The sequence below is a fragment of the Erinaceus europaeus genome, chromosome 19 (genome assembly GCF_950295315.1).
Source record: "Erinaceus europaeus chromosome 19, mEriEur2.1, whole genome shotgun sequence".
Classification (NCBI taxonomy): Eukaryota; Metazoa; Chordata; class Mammalia; order Eulipotyphla; family Erinaceidae; genus Erinaceus; species Erinaceus europaeus.
The window spans coordinates 3652982-3680391 of record NC_080180.1 but is presented as its reverse complement, the minus strand read 5'-3'; the positions used below and the strand labels follow the sequence as shown (position 1 = coordinate 3680391).

At 44.4% G+C, this 27410-nt stretch overlaps 1 protein-coding gene across 1 annotated transcript in view; it reads left to right on the top strand.

Annotated features, from left to right (window-relative positions):
* The window catches only part of ESRRG (estrogen related receptor gamma), a 197170-nt gene that overhangs the window by 157734 nt on the left and 12026 nt on the right, over positions 1–27410 (top strand). The window contains exon 4 of the mRNA XM_060178446.1: positions 26302–26571. Coding sequence (XP_060034429.1) covers positions 26302–26571 — 270 coding nt within the window. The remainder of the gene's footprint in view (positions 1–26301; positions 26572–27410) is intronic.

Sequence of the window (27410 nt, the reverse complement as noted above, 5' to 3'; positions counted from 1 at the left end):
AGTAGCGCCCAGAAGCAGTGGGCTCATGGTGCAGGCACTGAGCTCCAGCAATAACCCTGGAGGCAAAATAATTTGAAAGCCAGGGCTGAGTTTCAGCCTGTAAGAGCACCAGTGTTTGTGGCTGGAGTCTTAGAAGTGCTAAGTTTACCCCCTAGCCCTAGGTACCACCCTGGCCCTCTTTTCCTTCTCATGCCACCCTCTCACACAAAATAAATAAATTTCCTTTTATTTAACACTGTTGAACGTTTGAAACCCAATGATTTAAAAGCTGATTCAAGAGACATGTGGCTTAAACCTACAGTGTGTCTTAACTCAGGATAGGAAGACAATGGCTTCCTAGTGTCATGGCAGGACAGACACACTTGGAGAGGGCATGCCTCCTCTGCGCTCTCCTGTGATGCTGGTTCTGTTGGACAGCACAGGACTGTTATGCCATGCGGTATACCATTTGTCCCCAATCCTCACCTGCGGGTGGCTCTCTGGGGAGGACCCATTTGTTTGTGTGTTTAAGTGTGATGCTTAGGATTGTTTTCACAGGAAATACAGCAGAAGGATCCACCCTCCCTCCTGGAAAGCAAAATGCTTGACTCATGTCAAAGTGGTGACTTAGGTGGTCCCACCTCTGGGCGGGAGACTGAGCACTGTTCCAGAAAGAGGGAGGGAGAGAGTGAGGGAGAGGAGGGGGCTCAGTTGACTGTGAGCATGGAAAGGGATCCCCTCTGCAAGGCATGTAGGGAAGGTAGGTTTGGGTGGGCTGATGAGAGAGCTCTTGTGTCCTATGCTGCCTTGTCATGTGTGCTACCCAGGCATGAGCCCGGCCCTTACCATCGGAGGATGCTTCAGTGCTGTGCTGTCTGTCTGTCTGTCTGTCTGTCTATCTGTCTGTCTATCTATCTATCTATCTCTGCTTCGATATAAATAAACAAGTAAGTGGTAGGCTTTGGTCACCCAGATTTAGTGGTATCCTTAAAACTCTCTGCTTCCTCTCCCCACCCCCAAGATGATGTGTAATCAAGCCACAGAAGGTCGTATGTCCAGGTCAAAACTGTCATAGGCCGGTTTAGAGGTCAGGGGCCAGGGCACTAGTTCAGAAGTGGAGTGAAGGACTTGCAGTCGGGAGTCTGACACCACACACATGAACGCTTCCTCTCCCCCCCCCCCAGTATGTTTTTAAAAATGATCTATTCAAGGACCCAACCTGCCCCGGGGGAGGGGGGGAGTAATTTACTAGCGGTGAAGCAGGTCTGCAGGTATCTCTCTTTCTCTCTCCTGCTCTGTCTCTCCCTACCCTTTCAATTTCTCTCTGTGCTATCTAATAAAAATAGAAAGGATGAAAGGGGGAGAGAAAGGAAGGAAGGGAGGGAGAGAGAGAGAGAGGTTTGCCAGGAGCAGTGGATTCATAGTATCAGCACTGAGCCCCAGTGATAACCCTGGTGGCAAATAAAATAAAATAATAAAATAAAATAAAAGCAAAGTATTAATGATCTTGACAGCAAGATCATTAATAGCTCACCTGGGTAGTGTGCTCACTTTACTGTCAACCTGACCCAGTTTCTAATCTGGTTCCTACTCCACAAAGCTAGCTAGCTTCAGTGTTGTGGTGTGTGTGTGTGTGTGTGTGTGTGTGTGTGTGTGTGTGTGTGTGAGTGTGTGTTCCTTCTAAAACAAAGTCACCATGAGTATTTTATGGGCCAATTAATTACCAAATGGCCCATGTTAGACTCTAAGCCCTGGATATAAAGAAAACTCCCAAACTCTCTGTTGTTGATGTTTTTTTGTTTTGCCTCCCTAGTTATTGCTGGGGCTTGGTGTTGGTCCAAGGAAGCCACTGCTCCTGGAGGCCATTTCCCCCGTTTTTGCTGCCTTTGTTGCTGCTGTTGTTATTGTTGGATAGGACAGAGAGAAAGCAATAGAGGAGGGAAAGACAGAGGGGGAGAGAAAGACAGACACCTGCAAACCTGCTTCACCTGCTCCCCCCCCCCCCTGAAATGGGGAGCCAGGGTGGGGAGGTCTAACCAGGATCCTTACACCAGTCCTTGTGCTGTCCACCATGTGCACTTAACCAGCTGGGCTACAGCCCCAGCCCCCATTGCTGATGCTTCTAACACTTGCTCTGTGCTTACACTTGTGGTCACAGGGAGGTCTGATGTGAAGGGTATTATTTTTAGGGCTAAAATAAATAAATTCTTTAAGAAAAAAAGTGCAAAGGTTTGACTGAGAGGTATCCAAGTGTAATCATGGTCTAGGAATAAACACAGATGTAGAAGAAAGTAAAAATTAACAACAAAGTGAAAATCCATTCTATATCCATCATGCCTTGAGAGCCCTTTTCTGCTTCTGATCATGGGGTGTAAGCTGGATGGTCACAAAACAAGCCACCAGACTTCTAACAAGCCTCCCTTAAATGTTGTTATTGTCTAAAGGTAGGATTCACCAGAGATCCACACTCCAGTGTACAGCAAGAAAAGAGAGTTAATGATGCCACTGGCTAGGAGATAACATTTAGCTCTCAATCCTTCTGTGATCCTGCTGAATTTGCCTATTAGATTCTTGGTGTAATTAAAGCGGATAGGGGCATTCATACATTTTGTTGTAAATTGATATGATCTCCTTTGTCTGCCATCTAAGTGAGATTGTCCCAGAGTTTTTCTTTCTTTCTTTTTTTTCTTTTTTAATTTAGCAGGTTAAGCAGCACAATTAAAATATCATGAAAGAGATTGTAATCAGAAAGCGTGTTTGGGGTTGTCCAGGCCAAGTTGATAAAGGGATGATGTATTTAATAATTACTGTACATTTCTTCTGTTTGTGGGCGGAAGTGTTCATGAATACCTCTCACTATCCCAGTGGGAGAAGCTTTCCATCTAATTAATAAAACTTGGAAGAAGACCACTGATGTGGAGCCATAGCTTTCTTATTAGAGCAGCTTGGCGCAGAAGAGAATTCCTGTGTTCTCATTCGTAAACGTCACCTTCCAGGGCTTTAAGGATACCTCTTGAAAAATTCGCCAGTTTTCAATAGAAATGAACAAAAAAATTGGCGATGTACACAGAATTTTTTTTTGAGAAATAATTCAACCATTGGACTTTTAAAAAAATATCTGTTTATTTATTCCCTTTTGTTGCGCTTCTTTTTATTGTTGTAGTAATTATTGTTGTTGTTATTGATGTTGTCATTGTTGGATAGGACAGAGAGAAATGGAGAGAGGAGGGGAAGACAGAGAGGGGAAGAGAAAGACAGACACCTGCAGACCTGCTTCACCGCCTGTGAAGCGACTCCCCTGCAGATGGGGAGCTGGGGGCTCGAACCGGGATCTTTCCGCCTGAGGTCTGAGTTCAGCACGTAACACCACTACACCTATACACTCCCTCATAATTTTCAAATGTCAAGGTTTTTGTGATTTTTTTTAAAACTTGATAAGACAAAGATAAATTGAGTGGGGAGGGAAAGATAGAGAGAGAGAGGAGGTCAGGCAGCAGCTCAGCGGTTAAGCGCAGGTGATGCAAAGCAGGAGCCCCCGGCTCCCCACCTGCAGGAGGGGCACTTCACAGGCGGTGAAGCAGGTCTGCAGGTGTCTGTCCTTCTCTCCCCCTCTCTGTCTTCCCCTCCTCTCTCCATTTCTCTGCGTCCTATCCAACAACAACATCAATAACAACAACAATAATAACTACAACAACAATAAAACAAGGGCAACAAAAGGGAAAATAAATAAAGAAATATTTAAAAAAAGATACAGAGAGAGAAAGAGAGACAAGTGTAGCACTGCTTCACTACTCTTGAAGCTTCTTTCCCTACAGGTGAGGACCCAGTCTTGAGCCCAGATCTTTGGGCATAGTAATATGTGCTCTCAATCAGGTGCCTCGCCTCCCAGCTTTCTAGACACAATTAAAACAAACAAACAAACAAACAAACAAAAGCCTCTCTTGAGATTATAGCCTATTCTCTTATGGACCTCCCTTGATAAACAACATTGCCATAATATAGCCTTTTTGCTTTTCAAAGCTACCTCAGAACAGTTTTGCTGATTAATGGGTGTCAGGCATACTGGGCAGTTCACCTCAAGTAGATTATACGTCCCACGGTGTTAATCTGGGGCAGGCACACTGACGGTTAAAATCCTTTTAAGAGGTTTTGAGAATATTCCTTTGGATGAGGAGATGCTGCTTTTGTTCTCTGAAGCCATTCCCCCTTTTCTCAGCTTCTCCTGCATCCCGTGGAGGGGTTTCAGCCACCTGGGTCACCTCTAGTTGGGCATCTGGGTTTAGATTTCAGGCTCTAGGAAAACGGGGTGAGTGCCTGGAATTTCCTTGGTGAAGTGTTCTCCTCTCTCCTCTCACAAGCTTGTGGCTCCCCTTTCCTGTCTCCTTTGATAGCTGATTTTCCAGATCATTTAGGCAGTTTGCTGATGACATGCAAGCTCTGGACACACACACACACACAGACAGAGACATACACACACAGAAAGAGAGAGAGATATCACAGTTTGCCAGGCACTGTGGGTGCAGAAATGGTTATTAAGTGGCATGATGTCACAGATGCCATCTTGACTGGGAGAATTAGGACCCCGGGCAGAGCAGGAGAGAAGGATGTGTGTCATGCCTGAGGTCATTAAGGAAAGGCTTAGAGGAAAACATTTCAGTCTGCATGGGTGCCTCAGAGGCATTTGTCCAGCAGAGAGCAATTCCACACAGTGGCAAAGAAATGTCCGCAGCCCCCGAGTCAAAGCAGTGTGGTTTGTCTGGGAACAGGCTGAAGGAAGAGATGCCTATTCCAGAGTGACTCTGTTCTGGCTTCTGACTCACGGGACATGGTGGCAAACTGTACTCAGTGCCTGCAAACTCCACCACTCTTGGCGGCCATGCTTCCTTTCTTCTGGATAGAAGGTGAGAGACAGAGAGAGGAGAGGCACCACAGGAACACTCCCCTTCTCTGTAGGCATGTGGTGTCGTGGGGCTCAGATGAGCCTGGGTCCTGATGCATTGGATGCGTATCCCCTTTACTGGGTGGGTGAGCCACCTCTGTGCTTTTTGTTGCCCTTGTTGTTGCTATTATTATTGTCATTATTGCTGTTGTTGTTGTTGGATAGGACAGAGAGAAATGGAGAGAGGAGGGGAAGACAGAGAGGGGGAGAGAAAGATAGACACCTGCAGACCTGCTTCACCACCTGTGGGGAGCCGGGGGGTTCGAACCAGGATTCCTGTGTGGGTCCTTGTGCTTCACACCATGTGCACTTAACCCGCTGCACTACTACCAGGCCCTGATAGATATTTTTTTTTAATTTTATTATTTTTTAAAAGTATTTTATTTATTTTATTTTTGAGAGAGATGCAGAGAGTGAAAGACACAGAGAGAAACACCGGAGCACTGCTCAGCTTTGGCTTATGGTGGTGCAGGGGATCGAACCTGGGATTTCGGAGCCTCAGGTATGAGAGTCTTTTTGCATAAGCATTATGCTATCTACCCCCACCCATTTTTTTAAAGGTGACCTTTTTGTCCCCTTGTCTGTATCTCAGCATGACTCTTTGCAGCTCTGAAGTCCCGGCTTTATTAATTCCTTTATTTAAATACTGTGGTGTCTGTAAATGATGCTCCAGGGCTCTCCTCTGATTTGCTTCCCAGCCCTTCATCTGGGTTGCTGCCTGAGTGCAGTGCTCAGAAAGAAGCTCCCCCCCCAGAGCCAGCCCTGTGTCTCCTCCTCCCTACCCATCACAGCCCAGCCAAGAGTCTGTGCCATCCTGGCTGTCTGTTGATAACATCCTCCCCATCCCGGGCACGTTTGACACACACATACACATATAGACACGCAGACACACACCCGCCACACACACACACCACACACACATACACATACAGACACACCCGCCACACACACACACACACACATGCACACACCACACACACACACCACACACACATACACATACAGACACAGACACACACCCGCCACACACAGACACACATACATACACACACACCCCACACGCACACACCACACACACATACAGACACATACCCGCCACACACATACATACATGCATACACACACACACACCCCACACACACACAGACACACACCCATCACACACATACACACATACATACACACACACCCCACACCACACACACACAGACACACAGACATACACCCGCCACACACAGACACAGACATACACACACACATACAGACACACACATAGACACACACCCGCCACACACATACACACATACATACACACAGAGACATACACACACAGCACACATACACACACATACAGACATACACACATATACACATACACACCCACCCACCACACACATGCATACACATACAGAGACACAGGCACACACCCACCACACACATGCACACACACATACACACACGCCACACACATACACACACACGCCACACACATACAGACATACACACACCTGCCACACACACACACACACACACACACACACACACACACACACACGCCTCTGGCCTCTGATTGCCAGAGACAGAGAATGAATAAATGAGGCCTTCACTTGGGCTCCCATCTTTTATGAAGCCCGCCCTATGCTAAAGAGAAGGAGGGGGAAGGCGGGGGCCCCTTTCCTGGGAGCATCCCACCCGCCCGTGCCAGCTCCAGCCCTCTCTCCCTGTGGTCCCCAGGCAGGCGAGGTGGCTTCCTGCGCATGCCTGTACTTCATTGCTTCTCTATCTGCAGCTTCATCTGTAGGTGGCTATTCCAGCTGCCTGGCCTGGATATTGTTTGGGCCTGATAGGTCTGCCTGTAGTTCATCAAAAGGGAGCCGGGCTCCTAGAAGCCATCGTCGGGGCCAGCTGAGGATGAAATACGAGCCATCAGCCTTGGTAATGGCTGTAAAATTTCATAATTACACGGCCTTTATTACATTGCATAATGATCCTGAAGCAGTATGGAACAATTAATTAAGATTTTCAACCGTGGCTCTTTGAGAAATTAAAAGGTGCTGGAAGCTGAGAAATGGGGGGGATCTGTCCGGTCAGAGAAGCATTAGAGATGCTTTGGAAAGTACTTTCCCTGACTCTCTCTCTCTCTCTCTCTCTCTCTCTCTCTCTCTCTCTCGCTCTCTCTCTCGCTCTCTCTCCCTCCCCCCAGGAACATCTCTTGGTTAAACATGAGAATACCCTGTCCAGCCTGCAGTTCTCATTCCAACTTGGAAGACTATTTTTTCTTTTTACTGGTGATTTAATATTAACTTACAAAATTATAAGATAACAGGGAGTATAATTCCACGCCATGCCCAGCACTAGAGTTCTGTGTCCCCATTCCCTCCATTAGAAACTGCAGTGGTTCTCTCAAGGCCACAGATACTGGCTGATTGTATACCAATTTATCTGTCTTTTTTTCCCCCTATTTTTTCAACAGTCCTGCCTTCACTTCCTTTCTAAATCACCCCTACACCCTTATGCCTATTACTATTTCCAAGTGTCCTTCCTTTTTTCCTCATCTCTCTCAGATAAGAGAAGCAGTGCCTGACTTCCTCTGGTGTTTACCAGATTCATTCCCCTTTCATTGACTGTGTAACAGTAAGATTCCCGGTGACAGACGCTTCAGGTCCTGGTGGAACTGGGATGCAGAGCCTTCTGGTTTAATTCCTCTATCATTTACTCCTCTGGGAGTCTGGACCCAAATTCTTTTTGGGGTGCAGAAGGTGGGAGTTCTGGTTTCTGTAATTCCTGCTCCTCCGCTAGACAAGGGTGTTGGCAGGTCGATCCATACCCGGCCCCCCCCAGCTGTGTTTAAAAGGCATGTGAGTAGCCCAGTGTCCAGAGAGCCTCTGTCCACCCCCCTTCATGCTTCTCCAACTTGCCTTTTCTCTTCATTGGGAAATTCTATCCAGCCTTCTGCTGTAGACATTCATCACATTTATGGTTGTTCATCTCTACACATTAAATAAATGCGGGCTTTGAGCTGGGGTCAGTTCACTTCAGACTCCAGCTTACTGACCACGGGGCTCCTCTCACCCAGCCTCTCCTATCCGGAGGCGCTAACATTCCTCCATGATCTCTGCCGTTTGACAGTCCTCCCCAAAGGAAGACGTTACTGGTCTCGTTTATTACTCCGTGGATGTGGCGGGCTACCTCGTGCATACCTTTTATTTTGCTCTGGCCGTAATCACACTTCCACATCCCCAAACATGGTCATTACATTAGTGGGGCTGGGTTAGAAGAGCCTGCTAGGAACTGGCTATTTGTTTTCCTAAGAGAAGCTCCAAAAATAGATGCTGTCTACATAAACACAGGCAGGCAGTTGCGTGCGCGCACGCACACAAACACACACACACACACACACACACACACACACACACACACACACACACACACACACCCTGACCCAATTCTTGATCTGGCTTGTCTGTCAAAGAACTGTCAGTTGCAAAATCCCGTGTAATAAAACACTGAAAACGACATGGTGGAAGCAAACTCCACATTTCAATCCTGCTCTTTCTAAACCACATCCCAAGCCACCCTTAGAATCCAGGAGCCTACCCTCACCCACGTGTTGGGTGAGGATTCGACTTGTGTCCAAGAGACACAGCTGATGAGAAAAACCCACCCATGGGACCAAAAGCCCATCTTAAAGCGGGAACCCCTCACCTCCCCACAATTTACACAGAACTCCTGGATCCCCGCGCCCCCACCACGGTTACTGTTTTTAAATTGACGGTCATCACGGAACAGTTGTCTGGGTCTCGGAATTTCAGGAGAGGCGCACATATCCCCTGGGCATGTGCAATCATCAACTTTTCAGCAGAAAATTCGGGAAGGATTATGGCCTTCCAGGAGGAGCCTAGACGCGGAGTCAATTCTCTCATCGGGGCGTTTAGTCCCTTAATAGGAATTTTCTGATCCGCTGTCATTCTTGTTCACACACCGTGTGTCTCTGCCTCTAAAACACTTGTCATTCTTTAATGGAAACAAAATAGTCATTGCAGCCGGCGCAATGTCATTCCCTACCCCTTGCTGCGTAGGCAATAGTGAGAATGACAGAGCGGCTCTCAGTAGGGGTAATTAAAATGTAAATATTGATATTTTATTATTTGAAATTACTTTCCAGTGCGGCATTTAATATCTCTCCATCTGTGCGGCTCTGTTTGGCGGTCACTTTAGTGCAGCTCTGGGAGACCAGGCAGCGGCTTGATTCCCGTTATGTCAAAATGCTTGTTGCTGCTTAATTTTGATATCTAATTAAGTGGAAAAGTACAGTCCGCACTGTAATCCATGGCATCTTAACCAGCTGCTTGGGTATATTTAGAATTAATCTCCACTATGGAATCATCCTAATGTATGCAATTAAGAGTCTGCCGATGGCTAATTAGGTGTATTAGAATCAGGCAGCTTGCTTTCTTTCTTTCTTTCTCCCCCCCCCCTTTTTTTTTTATTTTGGACTGTCACAGACTCCAGAGGTAGTAGCAATGCTGCCTGCAGAGGTAGTAGCAATGCTGCTGCAATACAGCTTAGGAAACGGTGCAACTTCCAAACTGAAGATTCCCTTTTGTTGTGTTTCCTGGTGCTCTGGTTTCCTTGAATCAACCCAAGAGGGAAATTTCCAGGCCTCCCAGGTCCTCCACAGGACCTCAGGGGCAGGCAAGGACTGGCCTCATGAAAGAGCAGGCATAGGATGCAAAGATAACTGTATCTTCTAGCAGCTGGAAGGAGGAGGGGCTGGGAGAGTGTACTCGCTCTCTCAGGGTGGAGCGCATAGCAGGATGACCTCAGCAGAAGGGCCTCACTGCCCATTTCCCCACCTCCATTCACTTGCGAATGAAGGAGCTACCGGGAGTGTTTCTGACAGGCCCAGGTTTCGCTTGTGGAGTTTACTTCCAGAGTTAATATGCTAGGCAGCCTTTCACCCCTGAGAGCGATTCTGCACTCACAGGGCTGAGGGATTCCAGGGGCTGTGTTGTTTTACGATTTTGGTTTTGGTTTCATTTCAACTTGGCCCATAATCCAAATTGGGGGCAGGCCGGAGAGGGAGGAGGAAGACAGGGAGGCAGAGAGAAATCTAAGAGGCTGCCTCCATTGTCAATGACAAGATTACTGTAGCCTTCCCAGTGGAAAGCATGCCAAGCCATTAATGACCTAGCTCTGCTTGAGACAGCCAACACCAGCCATGAACTTGGGAGTAAATATTCCTAAATAGACCTCCATTAGCTACATGGGGTGGGGGTAAAAAAAAAAAGGTGGAGTTGGAGGTGGAGGGTGGAGTGCATCTGGAGGACTGGGCAGTGGCTTCACAGGGAACTCTCTAGATTGGAAATTCAGAGGCCATTTCCTCCATGCTACCCAGAACACAAATCATGCCTGGCACTCTTAAGCATAAAGAGTGAGGGCTTCTAGTATTATTTGAATGTGGAGTTTCAGGGTCAGGGTACTGTAATTCCAGGTCTGTGACATGCGTGCCCCAGGTAGTGTATTTCTTCCGTGAATACATATGACACTTGTTTTTAATGTCCTGGGCTATAAATCTTCTGACTTGCATTTATGTAGAAGGCCTCCTGATATTGTCACCCCCCAACCCCCCAATTCTCTATCTCCTTGGAGGACATATATTGGAGATGCTAAGTTACAGTGTCTTTCTATGTGAGAAACAACTGAGATAAAACCCCACCAAAAGGGTCTCTCTCTCTCTCTCTCTCTCTCTCTTCAACTCTACAAGAACCACGTCTCTGATAATCAGTGTTCTGTTGCAGTCTGCATAATGCCCTTATCAAGGGGCTAGTTAAGTAAATTCCAAAAGAGATGGAAGCAGGTTATTTGAAACTAGTAAACACAAGCTTTTTTTGTTTGTTTGTTTGTTTGGTTTTTCTTTCTTTTTTAAAAATAGTTTATTTATTATTGGATAGAGACAGAAATTGAGAGAGGAAGGGGAGGTAGAGAGAGGGGGAGAGACACCTGCAGCCCTGCTTCACCATTTGTGAAGCTTTCTCCCTGCAGGTGGGGACCAGGGGCATGAACCTGGGTCTTTGCACATTGTAATGTATGTGCTTAACCAGGGGCACCACCGCTTAGCTGGCTCCATTTTTTTTTCTAACCTGGCCATCACTGCGGACACCACTAGATGTGTAGACAACTTTAACTGTGCTGATATAAAACTACCAGGGTTCCCATGAGGTCAGTATCATTCTGTCCCTTCATGCTGGTAAAGGTGGCTTATCACTAGGGAAAGAGATAACAGAAAGAAAAAAAAAAAAAAAACAACCCTTTAACCAGCTGCCCTGATTGTGAGAACCAGTAGCCCTGCCTTATGACTCAAGCCAAGGTCCTGGAACAAGTTTTCCTTGGTGATGCTATGTGAACTCCAAAAATCAGAAGTGCCTTTCTCATCCTCTTCTGACTTTCCCCACTATGCCAGCTCAGGCACTGGATGTCTCTATATCGTCCGGAAAAGCGCAGTCCTGATTCAGCCAGTGTGGGGGATGTGCTTTTGGATCCTACCCAGTCAGGATGTGTGTTGGAGCAGAGAAGGCAGGAAGTAGGCCGCCATGGCTAACTTGCTATTTATAGATTTCCTTTAATGGCTGCATGTTCCCAAGAGCAGAGCTCATCTGAAAAGGGGTGGGGGTGGGGGGCAGGGGCATCCTGAAACTTCATTCATGCATGGACAAAAATATTCACACACACAATCACTTTAAATTTAAAATATAGGGGAAAAGAAACAGACAAAATCAAGCCTCCGAAATTATAAAGAAGGGGAGTTAAAAGATGTCAATAATTAGTTGTGGTTTTAATAACGAAAGTTACCCCCAGATTATAATTGGAGATGTTTCTCTTTTTTTATATGATTTTTTTAAATTGTCTGATAGAGACAGCCAGAAATGGAAAGGGAGGGGGAGAGACAGAGAAACACCTGCAGCCCTGCTTCAGCACTTGAGAAGCTTCCCCCCTGCAGATGGGGAGCAGGGGCTTGAACCTGGATCCTTGTGTGGGTGTTGTAACATGTGTGCTCCACCAGGTTCACCGCCACCCAACCCCGAGATGTTTCTCCAGCAGTTCAAAAGAACTTTAAATGTCTATCTTGTTGAAGTCTTGCCAAATGGCATGCTTTCATAATAACTTTCAGGTTAATTTATTAAAGCCTTGACTTGGTGAAGAAACATATATTGCTGTGGTATATTTGATCCTAAGATTTATGTTTCATTTTTTTATTTGATAGAACAGATAGAAGGGGAGAGGGGAGAGACACAGAGAGAGGAAAAGAGACACCTGCAGCTCTGCTTCAACATCTGTGAAGCTCCCCACCCCAAGGAGTCAATGTGTATGTTCAACCAGCTGTCTGATGGTCTGGTCCCCGTGTATATTTTAAGTGAAAAATCAGATCTCCCACTGTCATAACTTCTTTGCTTTGTTCCCCCCCCCCCCCCCACAAATTCAAACTCTTGGCTGGATTATTTACTGGATAACTTTTGGCCAAGTATGTATGATAAGTAAAAAGGAAGGTCGGGTAGGGGGGTGCATCTGGTTAAGTGCACACGTTACAATGTGCAGGGACCAAGGTTCAAGCCCCCAGTCCCCAACTGCAGGGGGAAAGCTGTGCGTGTATTGAAGCAGGGCTGCGGGTGTCTCTCTGTCTTTATTCCTCGCTACTCGGTTCCCTATCCCTCTCAGTTTCTCTCTGTCTCTATTCAGTAATTAAATAAGATATTTAAAAAATAAGTGAAAGATAACATTCAGACCAAAATAATAAAATGTACTAGTGCAAATATTAAAAAGAATTTTCTGTCCCTTCTTTGATTATTTATTACTATTATTATTTATCATTTATATTGTATTATGATTGCTTTTTTTTCTTTCTTACTTATAAGATTGAGTAAGGGTAACTCCCTTTACTTCTTTTTAAAATTTTTTTATGAATAATTTATTCATAAAATGTAAACACTGACAAAACCATAGGATAAGAGGGGTACAACTCCACACAGTTCCGACCACCAGAACTCCGTATCCCATCCCCTCCCCTGATAGCTTCCCTTTTCTTTAACCCTCTGGTCATTGTGGGATGTAGAAGGTGGAAGGTCTGGCTTCTGTCATTGCTTCCCCGCTGAACATGGGTGTTGACTGGTTGATCCATACTCCCAGCCTGTCTCTCTCTTTCCCTAGTGGGGCAAGGTTCTGGGGGATTGGAACTCCAAGACACATTGGTGGGCTTGTCTGTCCAGGGAAGTCTGGTTGGCATCATCTTAGCATCTGGAACCTGGTGTCTGAAAAGAGAGTTAACATGCAAAGCCAAACAAATTGTTGAACAGTTATGGACCTAAAGGCTGGAGTAGTGCAGATGAAGAGTTGGGGGGGTCTCCATTTTGTAGATAGCTAGTAGGCATATTTTAGTTATAAAATGTGCCTATACTATCTATGGCTATACTAGTTTTTTTGTTGTTGTTGTTTGTTTCTTTTTGTTTTGTTTTTTCCCTGAGCCTGAAATCTGATATGCAGATGGATCCAAGTTATTGTCTGGGGAGATGATGTCATGGCTGGAAAAAGGACTAGAAAGTTGGTCAGGGAAGAGAGTAGCTCCCTAATATGGGAAAGGTGTATAAATATTGTTGATTGTAAAACCCATCGATTTGATGTGATCTGGGGCCCATAGTCAGCTTGGGAGCCTGTATGACCTCTGCATCCCTGTAGATCGGAGCTCACATTCTGTGGTCATGAGTAGGAACATTCCAAGCTGCCCTAACATCAGGACCCATCTTCCTCAGGTGTATCATAGAGTATGTTATCCAGCCTCCCTTTGGAGGATGGAACATTCTCTGCCATTGTTGATCCAAGTTGAGGGCAAGTCCTATGGGGGGGGCCACAAAGGGGTCTGTTTTGTTGTTCCTGATATAGATGACCAGTAACAATGGAGAGAGGGATTTCTTCAAGGTCTAGGCCCATCATGTCTGTCTGGGAATCTCAGGACTCCCTGAATAGGGCCCCAGCTGATGGGGTGGCCTGATAATGACTGAAGAGTCATCGTTAAAGTATGCCAGGCTCTTGCCCTTATTCAGCTTTTGCAGTCCTTGCTTTGATAATGATAGCTTGGGAGTGAATGAAGGAAGTGTAATAGGAAATAGGTTAGGAGGATATCTAAGTCTAAGTAGGCACTATTTCATTATGAACTTTATACTGACTCACTGCAGACTATTGTGTACTTTTGCTTTCAGGTATATATTTTGCCCTAATTTATGGATACATGTGAACATATGCCCTATCTCATGGGACCTGGTCTATATCTGGGTTTTGGGACTTTGTTAGGAAGTGAGCCACCTGGAATGAAATTAGAGAATCCTTTGAAAGGCTAGGTCTCACTTGAGTAATGAGGGTGAAGGGTTGACATTCCATGCCTGACATCTCTGGACACAGTCTGAAATGAAGCATACTGAGGTTTGACTCATTGCATTGATTAGGTTGGGATCAGTGGATGCAATATCATTTGGAATGAATTGAGAGAAGCATGCAGGAAAGTGAGCCCCACTCTAGAGGTTCCAGGACTGGGGGACATATAGGCTCTATAAAGGAAGTGGGTGGGAGGTTCCTGCCGTCTTAGGGCATAAAAAGGCAATAGATAGTTACCGCTGTAATCACATTATTTGGCAATTGGGTTACCTTTGAAAAATCCCTTAGTTAGGATTTTCTGTATCATACACAACATCACCATAATTTATGTCTTTTGACATTATTTGTATATAGCTGTGCCACTGGTTGCTTCTGTTCTTTCTGGTCTAAGCTTTTAAGAGAGTCAACATATCAAAGACTCAGCCTCTGTTTGCTCCTCCAGAAGGTGGAAACTGTGCCCCATTCAAACTCTTAACTCGAGTGGGTTTACAGCCCAGTTGGGTAGATCCGAAATGTGCCATGTAAATGACTTGAACACCTAGTAGTATAGACAGTACATCTCCTTGGCAAACTTGGGGAAACTCAGGACTTGCAAGTCGAAGAGTCCAACCTCTGTGCCACTTGTTGAACTACTCACCAGCAGTTTTTAATGGAATCTTCCAAAAACTGCATTTGCAGCCCACTAGGATTTCATAAAAACCAAAGGGAGATGAGAAGGATGTTTGTTCCTGCAAGTCATCATAGCAGTGAGCACTTATTTTCCTTCCTGACTTGTCTAGGTTAGGATTTCTGAGGTTTTATATCCTAGCAATGGAAAATAAATTTGCACATTGTCAAAATAATTACACAACTAGAATAAAGGAGAGAAATTAATTACAGATACTTGTAAATACTAGACAAGTCATTGTGACATGATCACGGAATCTGTTGTGAATGGGTATTTGTAAATATAAGAGAAAGCAGTTAGGCTGTGTGATTAAAATGTCACCTTTAATTACAAATTAAAAAGGAACTGGCAGAGGTTGAGCAATGTGGCTTTATTAGAGCTTTGGTGTATCCAAAGAAAATCCTACAGTTGACATAGGCATCTAAAAACAGTTTTTTTTTTTTAATTTTATTTATTTTCCCTTTTGTTGCCCTTGTTCTTATTGTTGTTGTAGTTATTATTGTTGTTGTTATTGATGTCATCATTGTTAGGACAGAGAGAGATGGAGAGAGGAGGGGAAGGCAGAGAGGGGCAGAGAAAGACAAGACACCTGCAGACCTGCTTCACCGCCTGTGAAGCGACTCCTCTGCACGTGGGGAGATAGGGGCTCCAGCCGGGATCCCTACTCCGGTCATTATGCTTCGCACCACGTGCACTTAAGCTGCTGAGCTTCCGCCCAACTCCCCTTAAAAACTGTTTTAATCTTACTTGATGCCTTAGGATTTTCCCAGGAGTCCTGGAGCTGGTGTTGCAGACAGAGCACCAGATTTGCACATAGGAGGTCCCGAGTTCAGTGCCAGGCACTGCTTATTGCCAGTGATGCACTCATTCTCTCTCACTATATAGTGTACTTTTTTCTTTTGTTTTTCTTTCTTATTTTTTAAAATATCTATTATTTATTTATTTTCCATTTTGTTGCCCTTGTTGTCTTATTGTTGTAGTTATTATTGATGTCATTGTTGTTGGATAGGGCAGAGAGAAATGGAGAGAGGAGGGGAAGAGAGAGAGGGGGAGAGAAAGACAGACACCTGCAGACCTGCTTCACTGCCTATGAAGCGACTCCCCTGCAGGTGGGGAGCCGGGGGCTCAAGCTGGGATCCTTAAGCAGGTTCTTGTGCTTTGTGCCACATGCGCTTAACCTGGTTGCACTACCCCTGACCCTCTCTTTCTTTCTTTCTTTCTTTCTTTCTTTCTTTCTTTCTTTCTTTCTTTCTTTCTTTCCCTCTCTCTCTCTCTCTCTCTCTCTCTCTCTCTCTTTCTTTCTTTCTTTCTTTCTTTCTTTCTTTCTTTCTTTCTTGCTTCCTTTCTTGCCTCCATGGTCATTGCTTGGGCTCAGTGCCTACACTATAAGTCCACTGCTCCTGGAGACCATTTTTTTTTCCATTTATTGGCTAGAACAGAGAGAAATTGAGAGAGCAGGGGAAGATAGAAAGTCAGAGAGAAAGAGAGACACCTGCAGACTTGCTTCACCACTTGTGAAGCTTCTTCCCTGCAGGTGGGGAGCTGGGAGCTTGAACCAGGATCCTTGAGCTTCGTACTATGTGCACTTAACTTGGTGCACCACCGCCTGGCCACTATGTTGTATATTGGGCAACTTTTGAAATATATTCTCCTGTCTTTGTCTTTGGGGTGCAGAAGGTGGAAGATCTGGCTTCTGTAACTGCTTCTCCACTGGACATGGGCATTGGCATGCGGATTCATACTCCCAGCCTGTCTCTCTCTTTCCCTAGTGGGGCAGGGATCTGGGGAGGCAGGGCTCCAATACACATGGTAGGGTCCTTGCCCAGGGAAGTCAGGTTGGCATCATGATAGCATCTGGAACCTGTTGGTGGTGACTCGGTGGGTTCCCAAAGCAGTCCTAGTCTCTTCTTGTTGTGGTCTCAGGTGATCTTCTTTGATATCTGGACCCAAATTCTTTATGGGGTGCAACAGGTGGTAGGTCTGGCTTCTGTGATTGCTTCTCTGCTGAGCATTGACAGTTGGATCCATTCCCCCCAGCTTGTTTCTGTCTTTCCCTAGTGGGTTAGAGCTCTGGGAAGGTGGGGCTCCAGGACACATGGGTGAGGTCTACTGCCCAGGGAGTCAGGATGGTGTTATGGTGGCATCTGCAGCTTCCTCCTTCTGCCATCTGTGGTCTCATCTATGCTGCATGTGTGTGCTTCAAAACCCCAGAGGACAGGGGTTACATCTTACTCCTCTAGTATGTCCTGGTGACTCTGGGCATAGGACTCCATTTATCACAGATGCTCTAATGGTCCATTTGAGTGGGACAGAGCTCCAGGAACCTCTCTCTTATTTATTTATTTATTATTTATAAAAAGGGAACATTGACAAAACCATAGGATAAGAGGGGTACAACTTCACACAATTCTCACCACCAGATCTCCTTATCCCATCCCCCTCACCCCCTGATAGCTTTCCTATTCTTTGACCTTCTGAGAGTATGGACCCAGGGTCATTGTGGGATGCAGAAGGTGGAAGGTCTAACTTCTGTAATTGCTTCCCCGCTGAACATGGGCGTTAACAGGTGGATCCATACTCCCAGCCTGTCTCTCTCTTTCCCTAGTGGGGCAGGGCTCTGGGGAAGTGGAGCTCTAAGGAACATTGGTGGGGTCCTCTGTCCAGGGAAGTCTGGTCAGCATCATGCTGGCATCTGGAACCTGGTGGCCGAAAAGAGAGTTAACATACAAAGCCAAACAAATTGTTGAACAATCATGCACCTAAAGGCTGGAGTAGTGCAGATGAAGATTTGTAGAGTCCTCCATTTTGTAGATAGCTAGCAGGCATATTTTAGTTAAATCCCAAAGGGCCTGTAGCTATACTAGTGGGGTTTTGTTTGTTTGTTTGTTTTTGGCCTGAGCCTGAAAACTGATATGCAGGTGGATCCTAATTATTATCTGGGGAGATGATGTCATGACTAGAAAAGGACCAGAAAGCTGGATCAGGGAAGAGAGTAGCTCCCTAATATGGGAAAGGTGTGTAAATATTGTTGACTGTAAACCCCATCGATTTGATGTGATCTGGGGCCCATAATTAGCTTAGGAGCCTATATGACCTCTGCATCCCTGTAGATCTGAGTTCACATTCTGTGGTCATGAGTAGGAACGTTCCAAGCTGCCCCAATATCGACCCATCTTCCTCAGGTGTAGCATAGAGTATGTTGTCCAGCCTCCCTTCGGAGAATGGAACATTCTCTGCTGTTGTTGATCCAGGTTGAGGGCAAGGTCCTATGGGGGTCTGCAAAAAAGGGGTCTATTTTGTTGTTCCTGATAGAGATGACCAGTAATAATGGAGAGAGAGATTTATTTGAGTTCTAGGCCCATCATGTCTGTCTGGGAATCTCAGGACTCCCTGAATAGGGCCCCAAGCTGGTGGAATGGCCTGATAGTGACTAAAGAGTCATTGTTAAAGTATGCCAGTCTATTGCCCTTATTCAGCTTTTGCAGTCCTTGCTTTGATGAGGTTAGCTTTGGAGTGAGTGAGGGAACTGTAATAGGAAGTAGGTGAGGCAGGAACCTCTCTTTCAGCTTCTCACTTTACAGATGAGAATGCAGGGTCTTCAGGAGCTGAGTCACCCTCTATGTCACAGGGCCCTTGGTGGCAGCTTGGTGCTCAAAGCTGGCACTGCTTCTGCTCAGGTCAGCCAGGCCTGCCTTGGCCACTCAGACTCACAGCACAAGCCTTGGGCTTCTGGAAAGTTTCAGTTTGGTGACTCAGAACAGAATGTCCTCCACATCACACTTGGTGGGTCCCTGTTTCATATCTGACAGGTGTTGGTCAGTGCTTGGTGTCTGCGCAGCTCTGAGGAAGCACTGCAGTGGGGCGGGGTTACACGGGGTATGTCTCACAGCACTGGGTGCTGGGCATCTGGGGTGAAGACTTCAGCAGGTCGGCTTTCTTCTGAGGGCCAGCAGGGAGAATGTTCTGGGTCCTCTCCCAGCTCCTCCTCCTCCTGCTCCTCCCCTTAAGTACCAGGTAGTTTGTTGATTGCATATTTCCTGTGCAAATTCACTTTATTTACCCCGATTTGTGTTTGTGGTCTCTTTGTCCCCAGTTCTCCCTTTTTAAGGGGTGTTTTATCATCCTCTCTCTTTTTCCTTCCCTTCCCCTTCTTTTTAATTTTTTTTTTTTTATTGCCACCAGGGTACTCTGAGCTACTCCTTTTGCTCAAAGTACCCTGTTCCTTGTTGACATCTACTCATAGAAACCAATGCCCTGCAATGAGAGCAGCAACAACAAAAACTCTCAGTATTTCCAGGCTTCCCTGAGTTGCTACTTGGGACTCTTTGTCTGTAGCTGTCCTTATAGTTTCTGCATTTATAACTTAAAATATTTTCATGTGGAAAAATAAAATTATTTGATGCCTAATATTTTAAAGATGTATATAATAATTGACTAATATACATTTTTATGAACATGTAGTTTTATATCTCCTTCACACTATATAAAATTTATATATTAAAATTATTAAAATAATCTATTTATTATTATTATTATTATTATTATTGCCTCCAAGGTTATCACTCAGTGCTGGCACTACCAATCCACTGCTCCTGGCAGCTACTCTTTCCCATTCTATTTGACAGGACAGAGAGAAATTGAGAGGGGAGAGGAAGCTAGAGGGAGAGAAAAGGACACCTGCAGATCTGCTTTACCACTTGGGAAATATGCCCTCTGCAGGTGGGGAATGGAGGCTCGAACCTGGATCCTTGTGTGGGTGCTTAATTGGGTGCACCACTACCAGGTCCCTAAAATATTGTATTTTCAAATTTTAAATTTATATATTGAATTTTTTTTTCAAGCAAGCTGAGCTAGGAGCAAGCTCAGGTTACTATGAGCAGCACTGCAGCACAGTGAAGAATAAGTGATCTTATTCGTTGTGGGCTACTTGCAAGTTCATTTGACTAATCTCAGTGAACAATGATAATTCTGTCCTGAACTGGAAAAGTACCCCCTCTCTCTGCAACTCTGCTCTTTCCTTTACTTAACTGTCACCGTCGAGAACAATCTCTAAATCTTTTAGGTGGTAGTCAACCCTGCCACCTTGCATCTTCTGGATTTGAGTTCTGTCCTTCAAATTTTGTGAGCAGATTTCTGTCCTGTGAAATCAGGGTTTCAAAGAAGGATGATAGATGACATAGTGGGGGTTGTATTGTTAAATGGGAAACTGGGGAATGTTGTGCATGTACAAACTATTGTATTTACTGTTGAATGTAAAACATTAATTCCCCAATAAAGAAATAAATTTTAAAAAAATAGGGAAGCTATCAAGAGAAGGGGCTGGATATGGAGTTCTGGGGGGGGGTGGGCATTGTGTGGAAATATACCCCTCTTATCCTGTAGTCTTGTCAATATTTCCATTTTATAAATAAAATTTTAAAAAGACAAAAGATCTTCAGATAATACAATATGATCTGAAATATATCGAACATGCTGAAATACATAGTTACAAATCAGCAGATTATAGACTGCAAGTGTGTAGACCTATGACAAGCCCCAGAACTGTACTCTGTGGCTTACAGAGCACAAAAATAATATGCAAAGAGGCCCTGCCTTAAAAGGACAGAGCAAGTTTGTCCCCTGCAGTAACAGCAGCTGAGACCTGGTCTGAGCTCCACTGTTACTTTTACTCCGTAGTCCCCATGAGCGTGGAATTTATCTGTATGGACAGGAAAGAGCATTCCCTGTGCCACGTGGCTCAATTAGCATCCCTCCATGAGCTTCTTTTGTGACCGCAGTGAGTCCCAGTGGCAGAGTTGCAGCCCCAGCCTGACACGCCTTCTGCTGAAAAGCATCCATTTTTGTGGTACCAGGACCTGCCACTCCAGATCTGGGAGCGGCAGGCAGATGAGTGGCTGTGAGCTGATGCTAGGAGGCAGGCTGAAGATGGGGAAACCAGGCCCTCTGGAGCAGGGAGGCTGCCCAGAAGCAAAAGGCCTCGCAGGGGTTAACTCCCAGTGCTGGTGCTGCAGCCTATTTCTGTCAACACTTCCTTCAGGAAATAAACATTTATGCCTTTTGAAATGAAAGTGTATTTTTGAAGACTGGCTGTCAGATATTTTTTGCCCTTCACACTTTCAAATGTTTGGCCTTTTTTTTTTTTTTTCTTTCTTTCTTTCTTTCTTTCTTTCTTTCTTTCTTTCTTTCTTTCTTTCTTTCTTTCTTTTTGTAAGTTGACTGCAAAGTGCATCCTTTTGCCAGACTGCTGCTGGTGGTGGTGGGGAGAACTTGACAAGAGCTTCTGGCCCCATGTACAACTTGGAAGTTTCCAGAAGCGGGAGGCAAAAGGGTTGGCAGGGGGCATGCTTTCTTCAAGCCTTTTCCTTCAGGGGGACCTTGCCTCTCAGGAAGCTTTTCAATCCTTCCAAATGATGTTATTCCCAACTGTCATCTGGTTTATTCAGAGCGCGCTGGACTACAGATAAATCCGCTATTTAACTGCGGGTCAGGGAGGAGAGGCGATGGGGCTAACCAGATGCCCAGGCTGCATTAAATGACACTGACTTTAGAACCCAGATGAAGAGAGATCACAGTTGTCAGCTGTTGGCACGGGAAGAACGTGGCTGGAGAAGAAAAAAAAGTGTGCTCTGGTATCAGTGTATTTTGAAAAGTTGTAATGTCGGGGAACATTTCAAGCTCTAACCTGTCACACACCAAAGATTAAGATCCTGGCGTGTACAAAAACATGAAGTTTGCAATGAACTGCACAACTGCAAAGCATATAGTATTTCACTTGGGGAAGAGATTTCTCTCCCAAGATAGCTTAATGTTACAGATGTTGAGGACTTCTAGCTTGCTCTCACCGGTAGCCCAATAGCTGTAAAACACCACAAAGTGCTGGCTAACTTCATCCAGATGCAGTGACTGTCATCTGCACACGAATATGTATGTGCCCACAGGGCAGTTGTGTATTCTGGAGAATTCCTTAGATCCGGTTTATTAAAATATGCATTTTTCCTTTCAGTCGTGGGCATTGAGGTTTTTAGACTTTGCTCAGGTCTATGGAGAAAGGTGTTACTTTACCTATGTGTCTTTTGAAGTAAACCTTAAAAATATTTAGTTATTAAAGAGACAGAGAGAAATAGAGAGGGGAGGGGGGAGATAGAAAGGAAGAGAGAGAGAAAAAGACACCTGCAGCCCTGCTTCACAACTTGTGACACTTCCTCCCACTTGCAGGTGGGGAGCAGGGGCTTGAACTTGCGTCTACGTGCATTGTGTCATGTGCATTTAAACAGATGTGTCAACACCTGCACCCCCACCCTTCATGTGAAATATAGCTAGTGCTTCTAGAAGGACCATAGAGGAATTTTGGTGGCATCATAGCATAGTCTCTGTCCAGGAGACAGCCTCCTCAGTGAGCACGGGCGTCTCCTCACAAGGACATATACCTGCTGTCCACACACCTGGGCAGGGGAGCTCTTGGTGCAAGCTTCTAGCCTGCAGAGTGTGCTGGAAAAGGGTTAAACTCTTGAGACCCAGCTACTAGACTTAAAAGGCCAGAAATGTATTTGTGTTTTATAAAACGTGAGTTGCCTTTCTCCTATGATTATTATAAAAAAAAATAAAAGTATATATATCATTTAATCAGTTGGAATAGGTTTTGGAGGGTATCAATCAAGCATGTTTTTTAAATATTTTATGTTATATCCGTATCCACATTCTCCAGAATAATGCCCTCAGTATAAAAAGCATTTCTTTTCCCTTTTCCTTTCATTTCTTCAAGAAATGCAAGAGAAAAGTAAAGTTTTTTTTTTTTTTCCCAAGAAGGACAAATAGACACACACCAACACAGAATCAGAGAAGAAACAAATTGGAGCATCAACTTTAAAAAATAAAATAAAATTTTACTGCTCTCGGCTTAATTAAAGCCCAGAGAAATGTGTGCGACATTATTGTGTCTGGGACATTGTTAATTTGTAAATCACGAGCACAAAAGGGCCCCGGTGCAACTTTCAAGTTTCTGTGCACGTAACTGTCGATAGCATGCCTTCTCCATCATCAGCAGTAAATTCACATTGATGCCTCTTTTCTTCTCCGTATTGATCCTTCCATGAGAACGTAGATTTGTATCTGTTAATTAATGCGTCCTGAAACAGCGTTTGTATTAATCAGGCAGATAAGAAAAATTGGATGCCTGCATCCGCTTGACAACCGTAAAAGTGCTGCCCCTGATAAAATCATGGATGGACCTCAATAAAAAAGTTCCTTCTTCCACTCAATAAACTAATCATCCTGCTTTTAATTATTCGGCAGAAAGATGTGTGGAGATTGGAGAATGTGTAAATCTATTTACTAACAGCAGTGTCTGGGGGAGGATGGGGCTGGCTGGAGCAGGAGGGCTGCAGGCTAAGGCTCTGCCCATCTGTTCCTGCAGGGCTGCTGTGTCTGAATAGGAACAGGCGGACTGAGGCGCAGGGAGAAAATCCAGGCCTCTTGGCTCCCAACTTTCTAGATGGCGATTTCTTTGTGTGTTAGTCTGCTTCATCTGAAAATGCCATTTTATTTTTTCTTTTTCTTCCCCCTCAAATTCGGTATTTAGACGTATACTGCCTGTGTTCCATCTTTGGAGAAGCAGTGGGAGAAAAATGCTATGGTGTTTGATTATTGTTGTTGTTGTTGTTGTTATGACTGTAATAGTTTGGACCTTGGAAGCAAAAGGGGCCAAGTCTACTTGGGTGAAGTGGTGGTCTCTTTTGAATCTCAGTTTAAAATGTGTTCAGTCCTTACATCTTGATGTCTGTTCAGCGAATTTCGCATTGCAGTGACAGAACGTGAAATAATGACAAGCAAGAAAAAAAAAAAAAACTTCCAAAGGAAAAAAAAAAAGAAAGAAAAATAAAACTTGCACAACCAATCTAAAAAAAAAAAAAAAGACCAGTCAAGTAATCTGTAAGCAGCTTAGTAGACAATGAAAGAGATGCTACTTTAGCCCATGCCTTAAAACGCCCTCAAGAAAAGCTTGACTAATCCCCCCTGATGATTTTATTAAACATGTAGTTAGTAGTACCCAATGTTAGATCACTAGATCCCCTTCATAAGGCAGGAAATAATTTCCTTTTCCTTATTTGCCATAGTTTCTGCCGTCACACGGGGATATTAACCATCTGATAGGAGCCAGAATGGAAGTAACAGTGATCAGCATCAGGACTAGTAGTGGGTATTTATGACCTGGGTGGAATCTAAAAAGACTGAGGATAGAGTCAAGGGAGATTCCAGACATCTCTCTCTCTCACTCTTAGTAAAAAAAAAAAAAAAAGACTTTCCAAGTTACATTATTCAAATTTGTTCCCATCTTTAGAATTAGTGGTGGCAGGTCCTTAAACCGTGGTGCCTTATTCCTCCAAACGCCAAACGGGTGGTTGATAACTCTTAGAATTCTAGGGAATCGGAGTGAAGTTTTTATTATTATTATTATTATTAGTGACTGGCAAAATTATAAAATAACAAGGGTAGAGTTTCACCCCGTTCCCACCACCAGAGTTTTGTGTTCCCATTTCCTCCATTGGGAACTATAGTGATTCTCCCAAGTCACAGATATGGGTTGACTGTCATTTCTATAATTGTCTGTCTGTCTGTCTGTCTGTCTGTCTATCTATCTATCTATCTATCTATCTATCTATTTTTTTGCCCATTTTTTCTATGATCCTGCCTTCTCTTCCATTTTAAGTCACACCTACACCTATGGCTACTTCTGAATGCCCCCCCACCCCCACCCCCACCTGATGGAATTGTAGTTCAGAATCCTCTGGTCATAATACTCCCCTAATATTTATCCCACTCTGGGAATATGGACTAAAATTCTTTTTGGGGTGCACAGGTAGGAGTTTTGGCTTCTGTAATTGCTTCTCTGTAAGAGTGAAGTTGTCTTTTATTTATTTATTTATTTCTGTTGTTGTTGGACAGGACAGAGAGAAATGGAGAGAGGAGGGGAAGACAGAGAGGGGGAGAGAAAGACAGACACCTGCAGACCTGCTTCACCACCTGTGAAGCGATGCCCCTGCAGGTGGGGAGCCGGGGGCCTGAACCGGGATCCTTGCACTTTGAACTATGTGCGCTTAACCAGTGTGCTACTGCCTAGCCCCCAAGAGTGAAGTTTTAATAAGCGATGCTCCTATAAGATTTGGGGGTTGGGGAGGCGGGGTATGTGGCTGACTGCTATGTCCTCTCAGGATCTATAATAGAACGAACCTTCTGAGACATAAATATATATGCTTGCCTCTAAGTCAGTTTAATTGTGCAACCTCAGTTTTCCCTACTGAACCGTATTTCTTTTTCTTTCTGTGTTTTTTTTTTTTCAAGTTCAGAGGGAATTTAAGCTTTCATGTGTGGATACAGGCTAGATTTTTAGTGAAGTGTTGAAGCAGCCATTATGCTATTTTAGATAAGATGTATGATGTAGCTACATTAATTGAATTATGTGTATTATGATTAGTGCTATGGTATTGTTTCGATGTCTCACAACTAAGAATTAAGCTGCAAATAAACTGTCTTGCACAAGAGCAAACCCTGAGCATTCAGTAGAACCAGGGTTTAAATTCAGGACCTGGTTTCTCCCGTAGCCTGTCCACCAAACCCAATGTCTCCAGATTCACCATGTTTAAAATTCCTGATCTTAATCCCAAGAATAAGATGACTTTTATTAGGTGAAGATGCCCAGCTAAAAGCCCTCTTCTCTCACACTTCCCAGTAATCACCATTTTCAGTAGAAATTTATGTTCATTATCAGTGGAAGAAAATATTCAACTAGAGAAGGTGAGTGTGTCCGTCATATGCTATGTCTCTGACTACTCCAGAGAAAACTCTGCAAATTCCACTTTCCCGTGCATGTTTCTCTCACATTTTGACTTTTTTCTCTCACTTTAATACTTTTTATCAATTGTAGATGTTAGCAATGAAGTAGAGAGTCTGGATTCCAGGAAGACTACTCATAAAGGTACAAATAGCCAGAAATCAAACGGATTCAAAGACTGGACGATAGAAATCAAATAACTTCACAATTACATTCTCCTCAGTTGTGTCAACAGACCCGAGAGAAAACCTCTTCAAGTTGAAGCTCTTTTGTGACTTTGACTTTGCCATTTGCAAAATGATCAGTGGTGTATGTGTGTGGGGGGAGTTTAAGAAAGACCCTCTAATCAAAGCTCAGCATGATTTTTTTGAGCGCTGATGCAGGAGCCAACTCCCATATGAAATCAATGTTGCATTCTGAAAATATGGCTTCAGAGTAACTCAATCTGTTCCTCTCTCTGTACAGGCTTCTCCACGCTGTCCCTGGCAGACCAGATGAGCCTTCTACAGAGTGCTTGGATGGAAATTTTGATCCTTGGTGTCGTATACCGCTCTCTTTCCTTTGAGGATGAACTTGTGTATGCAGACGATTATATAATGGATGAAGACCAGTCCAAATTAGCAGGTCTTCTTGACCTAAATAATGCTATCCTGCAGCTGGTCAAGAAATACAAGAGCATGAAGCTGGAGAAGGAAGAATTTGTTACCCTCAAAGCGATAGCTCTTGCTAATTCAGGTTGGCATGTTGACGTGACTGTTCTTACGTTTTTTAGTATGTCATTTCTCCATCCCCTCCCCGTAACTTCCTATTTAGGGATTTGTGAGCCCCACTTGAAAATCCTGTATGAATCAGCAAAATGATAATCACTCTTGTTTTCGAGGAGGAAATGTGAAAATAAGGAAAATCAACTGACAGGGAGCCCATCTTCATTTTATTTAGCTTATGGAAAGCCTTGAGTTTTTCACCACCTAAAGAATTTCCTAATTGGGACCTTGGTAAAACAAAAAAAGCTTGTAAGAATAGAGCGATCCTACTCTCAGACTTAGATTAACTTGCTGCTTTTTTGTATGCACAAGTGAAAACAAGTGGGTTAGGAGATACCACAAACCCACCCCTGGGAAAAAAAAAATGCAACATTTGCAATCGGAAAATGTGCTCAAGTGTTGCCTTTTCCTTTTGGGATATGAGAGGATATACTGTTTCCTTATGTTCTCTCATTCTCTAGAAGTCAAGTTCCAGGAAGCAAACACTTCCCTGGCCCAGTGCTGCTGAAACAGTAAGAGTTAAGAAGTATGGGAATAAACAGTCTTTCCATTTGAACTGAGATGTAGGAAGATAGGGAGCAATCTCTGATAAGTTAAAATCGTTGGTGCTTTGTGCTTTTTCCCTTTGTGCCTCTCAGGATGCTTTACTGTGGTCTTAAGCCTCTTTTAGCATTTGCATGAAGTTCAGGATAGATCCCTCCTTAATTGCCTGCTGATCATCAGCTACCTGCATGTCAATAACGTGCTCTGCAGTTACGTAGCATTGACAGTCTCACCGTGCCCCTCCATCTGCTTTTGTTTTGACCCTAT